The sequence below is a fragment of the Schistosoma haematobium genome, chromosome 5 (assembly GCF_000699445.3).
Source record: "Schistosoma haematobium chromosome 5, whole genome shotgun sequence".
In the NCBI taxonomy this organism is placed as follows: domain Eukaryota; kingdom Metazoa; phylum Platyhelminthes; class Trematoda; order Strigeidida; family Schistosomatidae; genus Schistosoma; species Schistosoma haematobium.
The window spans coordinates 2897499-2918024 of record NC_067200.1 but is presented as its reverse complement, the minus strand read 5'-3'; the positions used below and the strand labels follow the sequence as shown (position 1 = coordinate 2918024).

At 33.9% G+C, this 20526-nt stretch overlaps 2 protein-coding genes across 3 annotated transcripts in view; both read left to right on the top strand.

Annotated features, from left to right (window-relative positions):
* LAMA1_4 (Laminin subunit alpha-1) overlaps positions 1 to 6203 on the top strand; it is an 86764-nt gene extending 80561 nt beyond the window's left edge. The window contains exons 33-35 of the mRNA XM_051217297.1: positions 232 to 390; positions 2626 to 3439; positions 6111 to 6203. Coding sequence (XP_051064680.1) covers positions 232 to 390; positions 2626 to 3439; positions 6111 to 6117 — 980 coding nt within the window. The 3' untranslated portion in view covers positions 6118 to 6203. The remainder of the gene's footprint in view (positions 1 to 231; positions 391 to 2625; positions 3440 to 6110) is intronic.
* A 461-nt stretch (positions 6204 to 6664) lies between these two features.
* Positions 6665 to 20526, top strand: part of LAMA1_2 (Laminin subunit alpha-1) — a 78846-nt gene continuing 64984 nt past the window's right edge. For both annotated transcript variants that reach the window (XM_051217295.1, XM_051217296.1), the window contains exons 1-2: positions 6665 to 6944; positions 18931 to 19283. In XM_051217295.1, coding sequence (XP_051064678.1) covers positions 6912 to 6944; positions 18931 to 19283 — 386 coding nt within the window. In that variant the 5' untranslated portion in view covers positions 6665 to 6911. The remainder of the gene's footprint in view (positions 6945 to 18930; positions 19284 to 20526) is intronic.

Genomic DNA, 20526 nt, shown 5'->3' with positions numbered 1-20526 from the left:
TGTTGACGAAAGTCATCTTGTATAAAAGCTTGATCTCTGATTTCCTTCCAGTTACCTCCATCCACCTGGTATGTTTTAAATTAACAATTCTTCAATCTGATTATTACTGTCGATTTCTAGCCAATACAATATTTAATCTTATTCAGGCTTACGATAAGCGATACGGACAAACATTTACAGGACCAGTCATCATTATTTTGTTTATTTTTCAACATTTTTCTTTCATTCTAGTTGATTCAATACAACAATTTTTGAAAGATACAAAACCCCTGGTTCAAAATGCCTCGGATAAATTACAAGTACAGTTAGGACGTTATAATGGATTACATGATCGTTTACAAGAAATGGAGAATCGATTTTCTCAAATACAAGGAACAGCTAAAACTCTAGGTTAGTTTTAACAAATTATTAATACTGTTTTTCTAATGTGATTAAAATAAAAATTTACATTTGAAAAAAACGTCTCTTTCTATATTTGTGAACGCATGGACCCCTACTTACCAACCTCTTTTTAATCCTCAGAAATCTCCTATCCTTAGTCTCTGAACACAAAATTGAAGGCATATAGTATAGACAAAGCCCTACTTAGGAGATTAGATTATGCACAAGGTGTAATTCCTATGCAAACCAAAGAATGAAATAACAAAGGAAGACAATTCAAACATCATCTGCAAAATAAATTGTGCCAACTGCGGAAAACACTACATAGGACAAAGCGGACGCCCCCTTCACCTTCGCCTACATGAACATCAATTGGTAGTCAAACGCCATGATACTTCCTCACTTACATCAATACACTTGGACAAGTGCGGACACTCATTCGATTGGAACAATGTAGAAATCTTGGACAGAGGAAATTCCAAAAACACCAGAGAATTTCTAAAAGCCTGGTACTGAGGTCAATCAGCAATCAACAAGCACATTGAAATCGATCCAATTTATCAACCAATCAGGAAAATTATGCACAAATATAGGAACAAAAATCAAACCAATGGTTGACACAACCAAAACAAGGAAGTAACTGTGACAAATTTAAGGTCAGTAAGAACCAATCAGCATCGAGGTGTACAGAACAAGCTGTGGAACGCACATGGAGAAATTCAAACACTTCACTTCTATCTGAAGTTTACACTGATGATGTCGTTCAGAAGAACGATGAAAGCTCCGCGACCAAACTATCCAGCTCAGAGAAGAAAACTCCATCAAAATACTTATAAGATTATACACAACCTCGAGATTAGGGAAACTTCTAGAAAACATGTTGAAAATGGCAGAAAATTCGGTAACTATCCAATCGGGATAACGAAAGCTCAATCGGTTATTTTCTAGGTTTCTCTTGAAAATTTTCAAAGATTGTTGATTAGTTGAGGTAATTTCAACAATTTTCCTTAACTTCCAGAGCATCCTTTTCAGTGAGTCTTTAATGGCTTCCAACAAGTATCATATATTACTCATTCTATCAGTTTATGTACTTAGGACTTTGTTCAAGCACTTCATGGTTTTAAGGAATAAACATACTAGCTATTTATATAAACAACTTCTACACCAATGAATATTACCATTTTATGATACTGTTGAGGAGTCCCACTTTGAGGCGAAACTGTTTTATCTTCAGAAGAGGTCCGCCTCGAATTTGTTATAGTTTGAGAATTCATAATTAAGGTTATATACTATGTCGGCACTCGGAGGAGTAACTAATTTCACGAATATACATACTGACCAATGAATGACAAGTAAGGTCTTAACGCTTATTGGTCTTCGAGTTTGTTTATAACCACATGACGATGTCAAGTGACTGTGTAGTTCCCTATTGTACCCAATTCAATCCTGATTCAAAGCTCATACAATAAAATACTGGAAATATCTGAACATACAGCAGACCAAATAAGAAATTATATTTTAAGCACAATCATGCATTTACCTATTTACTTACACAATATCCAAACTTTATGATTTTTTTGAACATATAAACAATGGTCCAAGGAGGCACCAAATACATATCAGCCACGCGACGACAATGAGGCCAGTAGCAGTTACCATTGATTTGTATGAGGGCTGTAATACTGCCTGGGCACCTAGACCGAATCAAGTGGTCTTCTTAGTGGGCCACAGCCCGAGCCTTTGACCTGAAGGTCTAATTCACAACGCTGTGGATCAACGAAAGGAGATGCACTACTATGGCAGCCGGTGACCAACAATATGTTCATACCCTTTTTCCCCTCAGGATCCTCGAGTCTATGTGCTCCATTCGCTTGGAATTGTGGTTTTTTAACTCCCTCAGGTGGATCCTCCGTACCCACTAACCTTGTTAAAGCGTCGAACATTCGCTTTTCATCTCCTTAATTTCATAAATAACATTTTAGCTGCTAGTAGGCAGTGACTGGGGCTTCCTTGGTAGTGGCTGTATATAAGTGGCCAAGTGAGAGCATTTGGAGAGAGAGAGAGAGCAGACTATCTTCACCCTCGGGCATACTGGGGCATCTGGAGACTATTCATATTTTAGGACAAGAAAAAGCCAAGTTCATACTGGAATAGATTTATTTTATTGTAAAAATTAATTATTATTCATGAAATCACTTTTTCTATTTTATTAAATCTGATTATTATTTTCTTATAAAATTATAGTTGATCGAGCAAATATTACTCAATCCTATTTAATTAAATCAATTGATGAAGTTGAACATGTTGCTAGACAATTAGATTCAAAATTGTTAAATTTACGACGATTAGCTGATGAAGCACGTTCAATGCTTGATGTGAATTATGGATCATTATCTCATGATCCAGTACCTTTACAATTAGGTCAAGATTGTGTATACACATTGGTTCCTTATAGTCTAACAAAATCTCGAGTGTTTGATGTTGAATTTTGGTTTAATTTGAATAATTTACCAACTTTATCGAGTATAAGTAGTGTATTAATGGTTGGACGTAGAGCTTTTGAAGGACATACACAAATGTTTGCATTCACTGTTGAAGCACCTGATAATAGACTACGCTTTTCATGGAATACTCCAAATGGAATCCTAGAATTAGGTCCAATTGCAAAAAATACTTGGTATCATACACGTGTTACATCAGTTGGTGGTGAGACAAGAATGATACTTATGGAACGATCATTTCAAGATCATGGTGATGTATTTCCCGAGATGAAACAAACTTCTACAACAAATGGAACACTTGATCAAGAAGCAAATCTTATTATGGATAGACAAATGGAATTACGTATTGGAGGAGTTATGCAACCTAGTAGTCGTTTAAGTAACCCGGAAGCATGGGGTGATAATGGTGCTGAGGAATTCTGGTCACGACTTATGTCAATGGAATCAATTAAATTTTGTATGTTCAACTTAAGATTAAGTGGGACACCTATTAGTATTGCTAATTTTGCTGATGCTAATCCTGAATGTTCTAAGCCAAGAGAATATCAGTGTCAGTTGTAAGTTATGAATGATATGCTTAATGAAAATAATATTGTAAGAATTTTAGATTATCACATTATAGTGCGATGTAGGTATAGACTACTCGGTTGAGATTTATGGAAATACCTTAGCCAATTGTTAGAGATGCTGGGTGATATGACTCAGAGTCTAATGTAGTTAGCGCAGATGCACTGACTCTTTGTCCTCCTCTAGATCTTAAGTTTTGGAACTGTTTTATATGTATTAAACTACAAATTCATTCTCTCTTCTCTGTTCACATTATGTATTTAGAGTCTTTTCTACTACCACTCATACTGTTACTCCAGCTAAAATCCTGTTATTTGTCTTGGTAATTAATATGATGTGATAACTTGAACCAATGTACATTTTTGACAGATCCTACTATGCTTTGAAATAAGGGACTGACTGAATAAAATTTCATAATAAAGATATGCCTGCTACTCGAACACTTGATACTAACTTCGTATCTGCATCACAGGATCCTTAAATACTGTTAGATTTGAACCCTGAATAGTAAATGAAAAGAGTAAAGTAAGAATAGAAGCTTTACTTAAGTGTTCATTTATCTACAAAAAACAAACTTATCTATAGGTTTATTGATAGCCGTTTAACTCTAGAAACTCGTGGAAACATTCTCAATTAAGTAGCAGAGTAAGTAATCATCCAGTTAAAGTTTGACACAACCAATTAATTTTCCAGAAGAATTCATTAAATATGTTTATTTTACGAAATGGTCTCAGCCTTTTTTCTATCTTCTGGAGATCTCATACAGGAATTCTCGTGAGATCTCAACAAATATTACTTACTTTTCACCTGCCATTTATACTCACTGGCTAATGTCGAAGATTGATCCTACTCCTATGATATCTCATTCTATTGTTGGGTAAATTTAGTGTATGAATTCTATAGTAATCACCTTTCGCTTTTCCACAGGACAGAGAAGGAGGAAAATATACTAGATACTATGATGACAATTCATGAGATTTTCAGTAATCAGATTGTAACATGTTTTATAAAAGCATGAATGTAGACGATGTGGTTAGCAGACATTATTAGTTAGTTCAGAACAAATCTAAATGTACTTTTGAAAATATATTGCTCTTAAAAGTTCGAGACGGATACTATAAATTTATATCTAGTTATTTGTTCTTCTGTCTGTCTGACTATCATCAGGATGATATTACGTGTAAATCAATCATAATCGCCTATTTCGTCTGTCTTCCCTCACTAAACAATCACAGTTTAGATTTTTTGGATGTATCACTAATACTCTGAACAAGTCGGTGGCTATCATCATTTCATAGACTGAATTCAACAATGAAATTATTATAATACCCAGAAAACCTCTCTTTGATGATAATCATCATATGCTCACTGGTGATGGTCTCCAAGAGGTATTTCGTGGAGTCCTTGTGAGAAGCCGTTACCAGTGGAGTTCAACCAGGTCTGTTATGAGATAGGAACTCACTGAAGACAATGGTATACGGTGGGACAACATCGTGGATTGATTGAAGTTAGACATTAACACCATTGAATGTCAGCTCAATACTCTGTTCGTTAAGCGCTCGCGCGCAAGACTGATAGGTCCTCGATCCGGATCTCGCGGGGTGCGGGATCGTGGATGCGCACTGCTGAGGAGTCCCACAGTAGGACGAAACGGCCGTACAGTACTTCTGGATTTTCCATTGTGCTCTAACTTCAATTGATTCATGAATTCAACTATTAAATTACTATAATATTCATAAAACCCCTCTCTGAATAAATAGAGCTCTAACTTTTTTAGTGATAATCAGTTAGTTTAAGCTTTAGCATTCATCTAACACTAGTTTTATGTGAGGTAAAATATGAATTCAGTACTCTGTTCCAAGCCACTCACATTTCTAGATAAATTAATTTAAGCAACAATAGTTAGAATAATTATAGTAGATGAAATGACAGTCTTTTATTCAAAAAAAATGTTTTGATTCAAGTACGGTAGAACTGTCTTTGGAAAAGGCAGAAGGTTCGATAGTTTGAGTTATTCCAGGCGATAGAATCTTTCAGTTGACTCAGTTTACATTCGGATCAATTGACAGATGGAATTTCAATCACGACTTTCCATTAGTTTCTAATGGTAATAGTCAGCTGACAGATAGTAATTTCCTAGCTTAAAGAGTTTATAGGATTATCCTTGTGTATTCCGTTTTATAGAAGATAAGAAAAATGAAGTTACATAAGATAAAAAATTACTATTATTATGTAATTTTGAGACAGTCACTTCTAGTTCTTCCTTATGACAAGAGGCTTAGGCAGTTTCTTGTCGTACATAAGATTTAACACTTCCGTAATAAACTAAACCATGAATTTCAAAACGTTTATCAATAGCTCACTACCTTCTTTCAGATAATCTCTGAATCCTTGTATATAGTACTGACGTTCTGAATTGATGGACAAACACCATACAAAATCAAGAATGTTGTATTAACATTTACGTGATTAAAGATTCCACCTTGTTTTTAAGCAAATAGTTCAAATAATTTTGACAGTTATTCCATGACAATAGATAGTTGAACAAGAGTAAATTTTATTCATTCACAATTGTGAACTCTTTCCGCTTCTATATAATTTCTTCTTTTCTTTTCTTTATTTATGTACATCAAACGATGTTTTCTACCGCGGACAAAAAAGACCGTGAGTTTTTTATAGCCATTGATTTGTTTGTTAATTTATTGAATTTAAATCATTTTAAGTGTACTATTGAACCAATGAGAATTGAGAAAGCAACTTCAAAGGTATGGCGCATATATTAATCTAAAATGATGTAGACTGTGATACTCCTTAAAGGATTCAAATCCATGATACACAGCTTCACAGTCAGGCACGTCGAGACTGGGCTATTTAAATTGTTTTTGATTGAGATCATGAACTGATTGATGTTAGACCATCATTGAAAACCTGGAAGCACTGAACGGCCATTTCTTCCTATTGTAAAACTCCTCAGCAGTGCGCATCCACGATCCCGTTCGTGGGATTCGAATCCAGAGCCTTCGGTCTCGCGCGCGAACGCTTAACTTATTGGACCACTGAGTCGGCATCCAATGGTGAATTGTAATGGATTTTATGTGAACTGTATAATATAAACCATGAGTCCATAGAGGAATATATATTTATTCACATTAACCTAACTAAATTAATAATTTATTTTGAAACTTACATCTCAATATCATTTTTGTTTATTATAGTGGTAAAAATCGTCAATTTGTTCGAAATGGTTATATATGGGATAGACAAGGTGAATTAGATAAATTAACTAATTTAGCACGTCCATCACAATTAATTGATCCATCTTTATCATTAACTAGAATGTTTTTCTATGATTTTAATGGTGCCGGTGGTTATGCACGTTTAAAATCGATTAATAATTTAGATTTTTGTAAAGATCAATTCGATTTTCAATTAACACCATTAAAAGAATATCAACGATCTAATATGACAGTGATGACATTTATAAATTATGATAAAGTAAGTTAATGCTTTCAGTAATACTTTATAATTGATCTGGTCGAGATTGTATATACTTATGCGGAAAGAAATAGGTATAAGTTGAATACAAACTGAAATCGAACATATATTATTGTAATTTCAACAGTTGAGATCATGAGTCAATTGAAGCTAGACCATCATGGAAAAGCCGGAGGCACTGGACGGCCGTTTCGTCCTATTGTAGGACTCCTCAGTAGTGCACATCCACGACCTCGCCGCTTGCTAGATTAGAACCCAAGACCTACTGGTTTGGTGCGAGAGCACTTAACTACTAGACAACTGAGCCGGTATCCAATGGTGTTAATGTTTAACTTCAACTAATCCATGAAATTGAGCGACACATTCATCATTGTCATCAGTGAGCTACTATCTCACAACAGACCTGGTTGAACTCCACTGGTCGCTGCCTCTCACTAGAACTCCAGGATATACCTCTTGAAGCCAGTCACTATTGAGCATATCTTGATTAGTTTTAAAAGAGGTTTTGTGGAGATTGTAGTAATTTCAATGGTTAAGGCCATGAGTCATTGAAGCTGAAGAGTCCCACAATAGGACGAAACGGCCGTCCAGTGCTTCCAGGTTTTGCGTGATGGTCTAGCTTCAATTGACTCATGATCTTAATCATTAAAGTTACAGTAATATCCACAAAACACTTTCTGATATATTATTTTCTTAAGACGATAATCTTTTTTATTGCTCGTCTACAAATTTTCCTATAGCCTACTGTCCTAGAATTAACCATTCATCTGACCTGTACAATTAAATTTGAGATGACATAAGTTAAGCTTTTACTGGTTTGTTACCAGCAGACTTTTCGCTATCCTTTGCCTCGATTTACAATAGAAGATAACAACCACCTTCTATTACTTATTATTTCAAGCACATTTGGGCTTATATGCAAATATATTGGACCACATCACACCATGAACTATGAAATTACAATTATACAGAAGTAAGACAAAGTTGTCTGTGAATAAGGAAAATTGTAAGAAATTAATTGCCAGTAAATTGGAAATAATAAGTAGTATAGTAATAATTAATGAGTTAAATTAAAGCTTACAAGAGTTACCATTTCTTCAATGTTCATTCGGTTAAATCACAGAGTCTAAAGACTTTTGTAAGTTTTGATGGAGGTTTTTTTCTCTGAGATGGATGGTGTGGTCGTAGAGCTTTCATCGTTCTTCTGAACGATATCATCAGCATAAACTTCAGATAGAAGTGAAATGTTCGAATTTCTCCACATATGGTTCACAACTTAACCTGTACACCTCGATGTTGATTGGTTCTTCTTGACCTTAAACCTGTCATTGTTTACTACTTTGTTTTGGTGTACAGGACAAGTTATGAACCACATTTATGCAAGATAAATAATTTCGAATTACTAACCAGAATGAGATCATCATTTAAAGTGAAGTAAAACTTGACTAATGGAATTCGACCAGTACTGAGAACTGAAAAGTTATTTATCTACTGATCGACTTAATCCTCTGAACTTCATTCATAGTTTTGATTACTGTAGTGATTCATGTAAGCGGTTGATAGTTTTCATATTTTCTGAGATCCAGATTTATTTGAGATAATAATAATAATAATAATACTCAAATCTTATGAATTTCCTTCTACCGTATTCCTCCAACTCTAATATCGATTTCATATTGATATCACTAATTAACATGATCATAGAAGTTTTCAGTATAGGTTGTGGAGATTATTGAGTTTTTGATTGAGATCATGAACTGATTAATGTTAGATCACTGTTGAAAACCTGGAAGCACTGGACGGCCATTTCGTCCTATTGAAGGGCTTCACAGCAGTGCTCATCAGTAATCCAAAATCTACCCACATTTTTTCTGTAGTTTCATCTCAATATTTCAGAAAGTTAAAGCAAGACAAAAGTAAAGTACACACTGAATGTCCCAAATGATGTTTATATGAATAAATAACAATTGAATTTATTCTAACATTCTATTTTACTCGTCTACACGAATGAGACGCTGATTATTTACCTTAGACGAATATCTACACTAGATTCCCTGTCAGTGTCTATTCTACAGGACTTCAATACAACTCAGATCATGAACACATGACTAGACTGATCAAAAATCGACAACAATCACAATAATAATAATGATGAGGGTAAGAGAATATATAACTCATCTTGTACCTACTACTACTAGTAGTAGTAGTAGTAGTAGTAGTAGTAGTAGTAGTAGTAGTAGTAGTAGTAGTAGTAGTAGTAGTAGTAGTAGTAGTAGTAGTAGTAGTAGTAGTAGTAGTAGTAGTAGTAGTAGTAGTAGTAGTAGTAGTAGTAGTAGTAGTAGTAGTAGTAGTAGTAGTAGTAGTAGTAGTAGTAGTAGTAGTAGTAGTAGTAGTAGTAGTAGTAGTAGTAGTAGTAGTAGTAGTAGTAGTAGTAGTAGTAGTAGTAGTAGTAGTAGTAGTAGTAGTAGTAGTAGTAGTAGTAGTAGTAGTAGTAGTAGTAGTAGTAGTAGTAGTAGTAGTAGTAGTAGTAGTAGTAGTAGTAGTAGTAGTAGTAGTAGTAGTAGTAGTAGTAGTAGTAGTAGTAGTAGTAGTAGTAGTAGTAGTAGTAGTAGTAGTAGTAGTAGTAGTAGTAGTAGTAGTAGTAGTAGTAGTAGTAGTAGTAGTAGTAGTAGTAGTAGTAGTAGTAGTAGTAGTAGTAGTAGTAGTAGTAGTAGTAGTAGTAGTAGTAGTAGTAGTAGTAGTAGTAGTAGTAGTAGTAGTAGTAGTAGTAGTAGTAGTAGTAGTAGTAGTAGTAGTAGTAGTAGTAGTAGTAGTAGTAGTAGTAGTAGTAGTAGTAGTAGTAGTAGTAGTAGTAGTAGTAGTAGTAGTAGTAGTAGTAGTAGTAGTAGTAGTAGTAGTAGTAGTAGTAGTAGTAGTAGTAGTAGTAGTAGTAGTAGTAGTAGTAGTAGTAGTAGTAGTAGTAGTAGTAGTAGTAGTAGTAGTAGTAGTAGTAGTAGTAGTAGTAGTAGTAGTAGTAGTAGTAGTAGTAGTAGTAGTAGTAGTAGTAGTAGTAGTAGTAGTAGTAGTAGTAGTAGTAGTAGTAGTAGTAGTAGTAGTAGTAGTAGTAGTAGTAGTAGTAGTAGTAGTAGTAGTAGTAGTAGTAGTAGTAGTAGTAGTAGTAGTAGTAGTAGTAGTAGTAGTAGTAGTAGTAGTAGTAGTAGTAGTAGTAGTAGTAGTAGTAGTAGTAGTAGTAGTAGTAGTAGTAGTAGTAGTAGTAGTAGTAGTAGTAGTAGTAGTAGTAGTAGTAGTAGTAGTAGTAGTAGTAGTAGTAGTAGTAGTAGTAGTAGTAGTAGTAGTAGTAGTAGTAGTAGTAGTAGTAGTAGTAGTAGTAGTAGTAGTAGTAGTAGTAGTAGTAGTAGTAGTAGTAGTAGTAGTAGTAGTAGTAGTAGTAGTAGTAGTAGTAGTAGTAGTAGTAGTAGTAGTAGTAGTAGTAGTAGTAGTAGTAGTAGTAGTAGTAGTAGTAGTAGTAGTAGTAGTAGTAGTAGTAGTAGTAGTAGTAGTAGTAGTAGTAGTAGTAGTAGTAGTAGTAGTAGTAGTAGTAGTAGTAGTAGTAGTAGTAGTAGTAGTAGTAGTAGTAGTAGTAGTAGTAGTAGTAGTAGTAGTAGTAGTAGTAGTAGTAGTAGTAGTAGTAGTAGTAGTAGTAGTAGTAGTAGTAGTAGTAGTAGTAGTAGTAGTAGTAGTAGTAGTAGTAGTAGTAGTAGTAGTAGTAGTAGTAGTAGTAGTAGTAGTAGTAGTAGTAGTAGTAGTAGTAGTAGTAGTAGTAGTAGTAGTAGTAGTAGTAGTAGTAGTAGTAGTAGTAGTAGTAGTAGTAGTAGTAGTAGTAGTAGTAGTAGTAGTAGTAGTAGTAGTAGTAGTAGTAGTAGTAGTAGTAGTAGTAGTAGTAGTAGTAGTAGTAGTAGTAGTAGTAGTAGTAGTAGTAGTAGTAGTAGTAGTAGTAGTAGTAGTAGTAGTAGTAGTAGTAGTAGTAGTAGTAGTAGTAGTAGTAGTAGTAGTAGTAGTAGTAGTAGTAGTAGTAGTAGTAGTAGTAGTAGTAGTAGTAGTAGTAGTAGTAGTAGTAGTAGTAGTAGTAGTAGTAGTAGTAGTAGTAGTAGTAGTAGTAGTAGTAGTAGTAGTAGTAGTAGTAGTAGTAGTAGTAGTAGTAGTAGTAGTAGTAGTAGTAGTAGTAGTAGTAGTAGTAGTAGTAGTAGTAGTAGTAGTAGTAGTAGTAGTAGTAGTAGTAGTAGTAGTAGTAGTAGTAGTAGTAGTAGTAGTAGTAGTAGTAGTAGTAGTAGTAGTAGTAGTAGTAGTAGTAGTAGTAGTAGTAGTAGTAGTAGTAGTAGTAGTAGTAGTAGTAGTAGTAGTAGTAGTAGTAGTAGTAGTAGTAGTAGTAGTAGTAGTAGTAGTAGTAGTAGTAGTAGTAGTAGTAGTAGTAGTAGTAGTAGTAGTAGTAGTAGTAGTAGTAGTAGTAGTAGTAGTAGTAGTAGTAGTAGTAGTAGTAGTAGTAGTAGTAGTAGTAGTAGTAGTAGTAGTAGTAGTAGTAGTAGTAGTAGTAGTAGTAGTAGTAGTAGTAGTAGTAGTAGTAGTAGTAGTAGTAGTAGTAGTAGTAGTAGTAGTAGTAGTAGTAGTAGTAGTAGTAGTAGTAGTAGTAGTAGTAGTAGTAGTAGTAGTAGTAGTAGTAGTAGTAGTAGTAGTAGTAGTAGTAGTAGTAGTAGTAGTAGTAGTAGTAGTAGTAGTAGTAGTAGTAGTAGTAGTAGTAGTAGTAGTAGTAGTAGTAGTAGTAGTAGTAGTAGTAGTAGTAGTAGTAGTAGTAGTAGTAGTAGTAGTAGTAGTAGTAGTAGTAGTAGTAGTAGTAGTAGTAGTAGTAGTAGTAGTAGTAGTAGTAGTAGTAGTAGTAGTAGTAGTAGTAGTAGTAGTAGTAGTAGTAGTAGTAGTAGTAGTAGTAGTAGTAGTAGTAGTAGTAGTAGTAGTAGTAGTAGTAGTAGTAGTAGTAGTAGTAGTAGTAGTAGTAGTAGTAGTAGTAGTAGTAGTAGTAGTAGTAGTAGTAGTAGTAGTAGTAGTAGTAGTAGTAGTAGTAGTAGTAGTAGTAGTAGTAGTAGTAGTAGTAGTAGTAGTAGTAGTAGTAGTAGTAGTAGTAGTAGTAGTAGTAGTAGTAGTAGTAGTAGTAGTAGTAGTAGTAGTAGTAGTAGTAGTAGTAGTAGTAGTAGTAGTAGTAGTAGTAGTAGTAGTAGTAGTAGTAGTAGTAGTAGTAGTAGTAGTAGTAGTAGTAGTAGTAGTAGTAGTAGTAGTAGTAGTAGTAGTAGTAGTAGTAGTAGTAGTAGTAGTAGTAGTAGTAGTAGTAGTAGTAGTAGTAGTAGTAGTAGTAGTAGTAGTAGTAGTAGTAGTAGTAGTAGTAGTAGTAGTAGTAGTAGTAGTAGTAGTAGTAGTAGTAGTAGTAGTAGTAGTAGTAGTAGTAGTAGTAGTAGTAGTAGTAGTAGTAGTAGTGATAGTAGTAAATGTAGTAGTAGTAGTAGTAGTAGTAGTAGTAGTAGTAGTAGTAGTAGTAGTAGTAGTAGTAGTAGTAGTAGTAGTAGTAGTAGTAGTAGTAGTAGTAGTAGTAGTAGTAGTAGTAGTAGTAGTAGTAGTAGTAGTAGTAGTAGTAGTAGTAGTAGTAGTAGTAGTAGTAGTAGTAGTAGTAGTAGTAGTAGTAGTAGTAGTAGTAGTAGTAGTAGTAGTAGTAGTAGTAGTAGTAGTAGTAGTAGTAGTAGTAGTAGTAGTAGTAGTAGTAGTAGTAGTAGTAGTAGTAGTAGTAGTAGTAGTAGTAGTAGTAGTAGTAGTAGTAGTAGTAGTAGTAGTAGTAGTAGTAGTAGTAGTAGTAGTAGTAGTAGTAGTAGTAGTAGTAGTAGTAGTAGTAGTAGTAGTAGTAGTAGTAGTAGTAGTAGTAGTAGTAGTAGTAGTAGTAGTAGTAGTAGTAGTAGTAGTAGTAGTAGTAGTAGTAGTAGTAGTAGTAGTAGTAGTAGTAGTAGTAGTAGTAGTAGTAGTAGTAGTAGTAGTAGTAGTAGTAGTAGTAGTAGTAGTAGTAGTAGTAGTAGTAGTAGTAGTAGTAGTAGTAGTAGTAGTAGTAGTAGTAGTAGTAGTAGTAGTAGTAGTAGTAGTAGTAGTAGTAGTAGTAGTAGTAGTAGTAGTAGTAGTAGTAGTAGTAGTAGTAGTAGTAGTAGTAGTAGTAGTAGTAGTAGTAGTAGTAGTAGTAGTAGTAGTAGTAGTAGTAGTAGTAGTAGTAGTAGTAGTAGTAGTAGTAGTAGTAGTAGTAGTAGTAGTAGTAGTAGTAGTAGTAGTAGTAGTAGTAGTAGTAGTAGTAGTAGTAGTAGTAGTAGTAGTAGTAGTAGTAGTAGTAGTAGTAGTAGTAGTAGTAGTAGTAGTAGTAGTAGTAGTAGTAGTAGTAGTAGTAGTAGTAGTAGTAGTAGTAGTAGTAGTAGTAGTAGTAGTAGTAGTAGTAGTAGTAGTAGTAGTAGTAGTAGTAGTAGTAGTAGTAGTAGTAGTAGTAGTAGTAGTAGTAGTAGTAGTAGTAGTAGTAGTAGTAGTAGTAGTAGTAGTAGTAGTAGTAGTAGTAGTAGTAGTAGTAGTAGTAGTAGTAGTAGTAGTAGTAGTAGTAGTAGTAGTAGTAGTAGTAGTAGTAGTAGTAGTAGTAGTAGTAGTAGTAGTAGTAGTAGTAGTAGTAGTAGTAGTAGTAGTAGTAGTAGTAGTAGTAGTAGTAGTAGTAGTAGTAGTAGTAGTAGTAGTAGTAGTAGTAGTAGTAGTAGTAGTAGTAGTAGTAGTAGTAGTAGTAGTAGTAGTAGTAGTAGTAGTAGTAGTAGTAGTAGTAGTAGTAGTAGTAGTAGTAGTAGTAGTAGTAGTAGTAGTAGTAGTAGTAGTAGTAGTAGTAGTAGTAGTAGTAGTAGTAGTAGTAGTAGTAGTAGTAGTAGTAGTAGTAGTAGTAGTAGTAGTAGTAGTAGTAGTAGTAGTAGTAGTAGTAGTAGTAGTAGTAGTAGTAGTAGTAGTAGTAGTAGTAGTAGTAGTAGTAGTAGTAGTAGTAGTAGTAGTAGTAGTAGTAGTAGTAGTAGTAGTAGTAGTAGTAGTAGTAGTAGTAGTAGTAGTAGTAGTAGTAGTAGTAGTAGTAGTAGTAGTAGTAGTAGTAGTAGTAGTAGTAGTAGTAGTAGTAGTAGTAGTAGTAGTAGTAGTAGTAGTAGTAGTAGTAGTAGTAGTAGTAGTAGTAGTAGTAGTAGTAGTAGTAGTAGTAGTAGTAGTAGTAGTAGTAGTAGTAGTAGTAGTAGTAGTAGTAGTAGTAGTAGTAGTAGTAGTAGTAGTAGTAGTAGTAGTAGTAGTAGTAGTAGTAGTAGTAGTAGTAGTAGTAGTAGTAGTAGTAGTAGTAGTAGTAGTAGTAGTAGTAGTAGTAGTAGTAGTAGTAGTAGTAGTAGTAGTAGTAGTAGTAGTAGTAGTAGTAGTAGTAGTAGTAGTAGTAGTAGTAGTAGTAGTAGTAGTAGTAGTAGTAGTAGTAGTAGTAGTAGTAGTAGTAGTAGTAGTAGTAGTAGTAGTAGTAGTAGTAGTAGTAGTAGTAGTAGTAGTAGTAGTAGTAGTAGTAGTAGTAGTAGTAGTAGTAGTAGTAGTAGTAGTAGTAGTAGTAGTAGTAGTAGTAGTAGTAGTAGTAGTAGTAGTAGTAGTAGTAGTAGTAGTAGTAGTAGTAGTAGTAGTAGTAGTAGTAGTAGTAGTAGTAGTAGTAGTAGTAGTAGTAGTAGTAGTAGTAGTAGTAGTAGTAGTAGTAGTAGTAGTAGTAGTAGTAGTAGTAGTAGTAGTAGTAGTAGTAGTAGTAGTAGTAGTAGTAGTAGTAGTAGTAGTAGTAGTAGTAGTAGTAGTAGTAGTAGTAGTAGTAGTAGTAGTAGTAGTAGTAGTAGTAGTAGTAGTAGTAGTAGTAGTAGTAGTAGTAGTAGTAGTAGTAGTAGTAGTAGTAGTAGTAGTAGTAGTAGTAGTAGTAGTAGTAGTAGTAGTAGTAGTAGTAGTAGTAGTAGTAGTAGTAGTAGTAGTAGTAGTAGTAGTAGTAGTAGTAGTAGTAGTAGTAGTAGTAGTAGTAGTAGTAGTAGTAGTAGTAGTAGTAGTAGTAGTAGTAGTAGTAGTAGTAGTAGTAGTAGTAGTAGTAGTAGTAGTAGTAGTAGTAGTAGTAGTAGTAGTAGTAGTAGTAGTAGTAGTAGTAGTAGTAGTAGTAGTAGTAGTAGTAGTAGTAGTAGTAGTAGTAGTAGTAGTAGTAGTAGTAGTAGTAGTAGTAGTAGTAGTAGTAGTAGTAGTAGTAGTAGTAGTAGTAGTAGTAGTAGTAGTAGTAGTAGTAGTAGTAGTAGTAGTAGTAGTAGTAGTAGTAGTAGTAGTAGTAGTAGTAGTAGTAGTAGTAGTAGTAGTAGTAGTAGTAGTAGTAGTAGTAGTAGTAGTAGTAGTAGTAGTAGTAGTAGTAGTAGTAGTAGTAGTAGTAGTAGTAGTAGTAGTAGTAGTAGTAGTAGTAGTAGTAGTAGTAGTAGTAGTAGTAGTAGTAGTAGTAGTAGTAGTAGTAGTAGTAGTAGTAGTAGTAGTAGTAGTAGTAGTAGTAGTAGTAGTAGTAGTAGTAGTAGTAGTAGTAGTAGTAGTAGTAGTAGTAGTAGTAGTAGTAGTAGTAGTAGTAGTAGTAGTAGTAGTAGTAGTAGTAGTAGTAGTAGTAGTAGTAGTAGTAGTAGTAGTAGTAGTAGTAGTAGTAGTAGTAGTAGTAGTAGTAGTAGTAGTAGTAGTAGTAGTAGTAGTAGTAGTAGTAGTAGTAGTAGTAGTAGTAGTAGTAGTAGTAGTAGTAGTAGTAGTAGTAGTAGTAGTAGTAGTAGTAGTAGTAGTAGTAGTAGTAGTAGTAGTAGTAGTAGTAGTAGTAGTAGTAGTAGTAGTAGTAGTAGTAGTAGTAGTAGTAGTAGTAGTAGTAGTAGTAGTAGTAGTAGTAGTAGTAGTAGTAGTAGTAGTAGTAGTAGTAGTAGTAGTAGTAGTAGTAGTAGTAGTAGTAGTAGTAGTAGTAGTAGTAGTAGTAGTAGTAGTAGTAGTAGTAGTAGTAGTAGTAGTAGTAGTAGTAGTAGTAGTAGTAGTAGTAGTAGTAGTAGTAGTAGTAGTAGTAGTAGTAGTAGTAGTAGTAGTAGTAGTAGTAGTAGTAGTAGTAGTAGTAGTAGTAGTAGTAGTAGTAGTAGTAGTAGTAGTAGTAGTAGTAGTAGTAGTAGTAGTAGTAGTAGTAGTAGTAGTAGTAGTAGTAGTAGTAGTAGTAGTAGTAGTAGTAGTAGTAGTAGTAGTAGTAGTAGTAGTAGTAGTAGTAGTAGTAGTAGTAGTAGTAGTAGTAGTAGTAGTAGTAGTAGTAGTAGTAGTAGTAGTAGTAGTAGTAGTAGTAGTAGTAGTAGTAGTAGTAGTAGTAGTAGTAGTAGTAGTAGTAGTAGTAGTAGTAGTAGTAGTAGTAGTAGTAGTAGTAGTAGTAGTAGTAGTAGTAGTAGTAGTAGTAGTAGTAGTAGTAGTAGTAGTAGTAGTAGTAGTAGTAGTAGTAGTAGTAGTAGTAGTAGTAGTAGTAGTAGTAGTAGTAGTAGTAGTAGTAGTAGTAGTAGTAGTAGTAGTAGTAGTAGTAGTAGTAGTAGTAGTAGTAGTAGTAGTAGTAGTAGTAGTAGTAGTAGTAGTAGTAGTAGTAGTAGTAGTAGTAGTAGTAGTAGTAGTAGTAGTAGTAGTAGTAGTAGTAGTAGTAGTAGTAGTAGTAGTAGTAGTAGTAGTAGTAGTAGTAGTAGTAGTAGTAGTAGTAGTAGTAGTAGTAGTAGTAGTAGTAGTAGTAGTAGTAGTAGTAGTAGTAGTAGTAGTAGTAGTAGTAGTAGTAGTAGTAGTAGTAGTAGTAGTAGTAGTAGTAGTAGTAGTAGTAGTAGTAGTAGTAGTAGTAGTAGTAGTAGTAGTAGTAGTAGTAGTAGTAGTAGTAGTAGTAGTAGTAGTAGTAGTAGTAGTAGTAGTAGTAGTAGTAGTAGTAGTAGTAGTAGTAGTAGTAGTAGTAGTAGTAGTAGTAGTAGTAGTAGTAGTAGTAGTAGTAGTAGTAGTAGTAGTAGTAGTAGTAGTAGTAGTAGTAGTAGTAGTAGTAGTAGTAGTAGTAGTAGTAGTAGTAGTAGTAGTAGTAGTAGTAGTAGTAGTAGTAGTAGTAGTAGTAGTAGTAGTAGTAGTAGTAGTAGTAGTAGTAGTAGTAGTAGTAGTAGTAGTAGTAGTAGTAGTAGTAGTAGTAGTAGTAGTAGTAGTAGTAGTAGTAGTAGTAGTAGTAGTAGTAGTAGTAGTAGTAGTAGTAGTAGTAGTAGTAGTAGTAGTAGTAGTAGTAGTAGTAGTAGTAGTAGTAGTAGTAGTAGTAGTAGTAGTAGTAGTAGTAGTAGTAGTAGTAGTAGTAGTAGTAGTAGTAGTAGTAGTAGTAGTAGTAGTAGTAGTAGTAGTAGTAGTAGTAGTAGTAGTAGTAGTAGTAGTAGTAGTAGTAGTAGTAGTAGTAGTAGTAGTAGTAGTAGTAGTAGTAGTAGTAGTAGTAGTAGTAGTAGTAGTAGTAGTAGTAGTAGTAGTAGTAGTAGTAGTAGTAGTAGTAGTAGTAGTAGTAGTAGTAGTAGTAGTAGTAGTAGTAGTAGTAGTAGTAGTAGTAGTAGTAGTAGTAGTAGTAGTAGTAGTAGTAGTAGTAGTAGTAGTAGTAGTAGTAGTAGTAGTAGTAGTAGTAGTAGTAGTAGTAGTAGTAGTAGTAGTAGTAGTAGTAGTAGTAGTAGTAGTAGTAGTAGTAGTAGTAGTAGTAGTAGTAGTAGTAGTAGTAGTAGTAGTAGTAGTAGTAGTAGTAGTAGTAGTAGTAGTAGTAGTAGTAGTAGTAGTAGTAGTAGTAGTAGTAGTAGTAGTAGTAGTAGTAGTAGTAGTAGTAGTAGTAGTAGTAGTAGTAGTAGTAGTAGTAGTAGTAGTAGTAGTAGTAGTAGTAGTAGTAGTAGTAGTAGTAGTAGTAGTAGTAGTAGTAGTAGTAGTAGTAGTAGTAGTAGTAGTAGTAGTAGTAGTAGTAGTAGTAGTAGTAGTAGTAGTAGTAGTAGTAGTAGTAGTAGTAGTAGTAGTAGTAGTAGTAGTAGTAGTAGTAGTAGTAGTAGTAGTAGTAGTAGTAGTAGTAGTAGTAGTAGTAGTAGTAGTAGTAGTAGTAGTAGTAGTAGTAGTAGTAGTAGTAGTAGTAGTAGTAGTAGTAGTAGTAGTAGTAGTAGTAGTAGTAGTAGTAGTAGTAGTAGTAGTAGTAGTAGTAGTAGTAGTAGTAGTAGTAGTAGTAGTAGTAGTAGTAGTAGTAGTAGTAGTAGTAGTAGTAGTAGTAGTAGTAGTAGTAGTAGTAGTAGTAGTAGTAGTAGTAGTAGTAGTAGTAGTAGTAGTAGTAGTAGTAGTAGTAGTAGTAGTAGTAGTAGTAGTAGTAGTAGTAGTAGTAGTAGTAGTAGTAGTAGTAGTAGTAGTAGTAGTAGTAGTAGTAGTAGTAGTAGTAGTAGTAGTAGTAGTAGTAGTAGTAGTAGTAGTAGTAGTAGTAGTAGTAGTAGTAGTAGTAGTAGTAGTAGTAGTAGTAGTAGTAGTAGTAGTAGTAGTAGTAGTAGTAGTAGTAGTAGTAGTAGTAGTAGTAGTAGTAGTAGTAGTAGTAGTAGTAGTAGTAGTAGTAGTAGTAGTAGTAGTAGTAGTAGTAGTAGTAGTAGTAGTAGTAGTAGTAGTAGTAGTAGTAGTAGTAGTAGTAGTAGTAGTAGTAGTAGTAGTAGTAGTAGTAGTAGTAGTAGTAGTAGTAGTAGTAGTAGTATGACATAGCTACAACCATTCATTATCTTCTTCACTCACACATCAGAATTCATTATATTGCATAGTAGTATTTCATTACAAAATAGACTAGACATTAGATTGATTACTCTTTTCAAGTACAATAATTTCATACTGTATTTAATCCATGTAAATTTTTAATTTTATCTTATTAAAGGATTATGGTATAACAATTGAATTAATTAATGGTCGACCTGAAGCTAATTATTGGTCTGGTCGTGAATTATATCGATTAGATGATACTAAACAACATGATGATATGGAAATAATAAGACGACGTCGTTTTAAAACATTCAATTTTAAACCACGTTGGAGACGTCAATCCACTAGTTCCAGTGGTAGTGGTTATCATGATGAAGATAAACGACGATTAAATTTAAATATTTTAGATCCATCTATGCGTATATTACGATTGGATAGTTTTATGACAACTGATTGTAATGATGATATGATATTATTTTTAGGTGGTATACCACCTAGTCATTATGAATTACGTAAACGAATGCAAAAGTAATTTATATATATCTTTATTATGTAATTTCAATTTATTTATTATTTATATAAGTGTAGGATTGTGGAGATCATTAAGTTTTTGATTAAGATCAAGAAACGATTGATGTTAGACCACCGTTGGAAACCTGGAAGCACTGGACGGCTGTTTCGTCCTATTCTGAGACTCCTCAGCAGTGCGCACTAGTGACTAGCTTCGTGAGCGAATTCATAGAGTTCTGGTGAGAAGCCGTTACAAGTGGAACTAATCCGTGTCGGGTAGAGACAGGTATCTACCTCAGTACAATGGAAGATGGTTGCTCAATTTCGTGGATTGGTTGATGTTAGACACTAACACCATTAGATGCCGGCTCAGTGATCCAGTAGGTTAGACTCTCGCGCGTAAGACTGAAGGCCGTGGGTTTGAATCCTGCGAGCGGGATCGTGGATGCGCACTGCTGAGTCGTTCCAAAATAGGAAGAAACGGTCGTCCAGTGCTTCCAGGTTTCCAAAGGTGGTGGTCTAACATCAATCGGTTCATGATTTCAATCAAAACTTTATATACCAAAAATGTATGACGTACTGTAGGTAGTTTAGGGAACTATTCACTTGGAAGTAGTCATGTGAAGTCATGAAGTTTTTATTTATCAGTAGTTTGATCGAAGGGTTTTTGAACTTAAGACAGAAGAACGTATAGGCGATTCCAAGAAGTTCCTTAATGATATATAGAAATTATACTTGTAAATTCATTCATTTTTCTGATTAACTGGATAGGTCCAATAAGTTCTCAGAATCATAATAAAAGTTGCTTTAGCTCTACTCAATAGTGAAACTTTATCGACTTGTCTTCTAAGATGTGATATACAATGATCGATCTAACAAATATCGTACTAAGATTGTCAATTTTAGATGACCATCGATATATCATGTTAATGAATATATCAATTACTCACAATATCATGTGCATTCCTGATTATTGGCTTAATGACGGGATGATTATTGATGAACTGAATTCGAGAAGATTGTCTATATGCACAATTCTAATGAAATATTTAAGGTTCAGTAAACTTTATCTCATATTGTCCAACATCTGGACAATATGTTAAAAAGATAAAATATTCAATTGAATGGAAAAGTATCATTTAAGCATTTGACTTCCTTGAATGGGTCAATTTAATTGATGAATCATGACTTTACAACGATAACATTAAAGTCAGAATGGGTTTTGTGGAGATTTTATAAATTTCACAGATTGAAATCATGA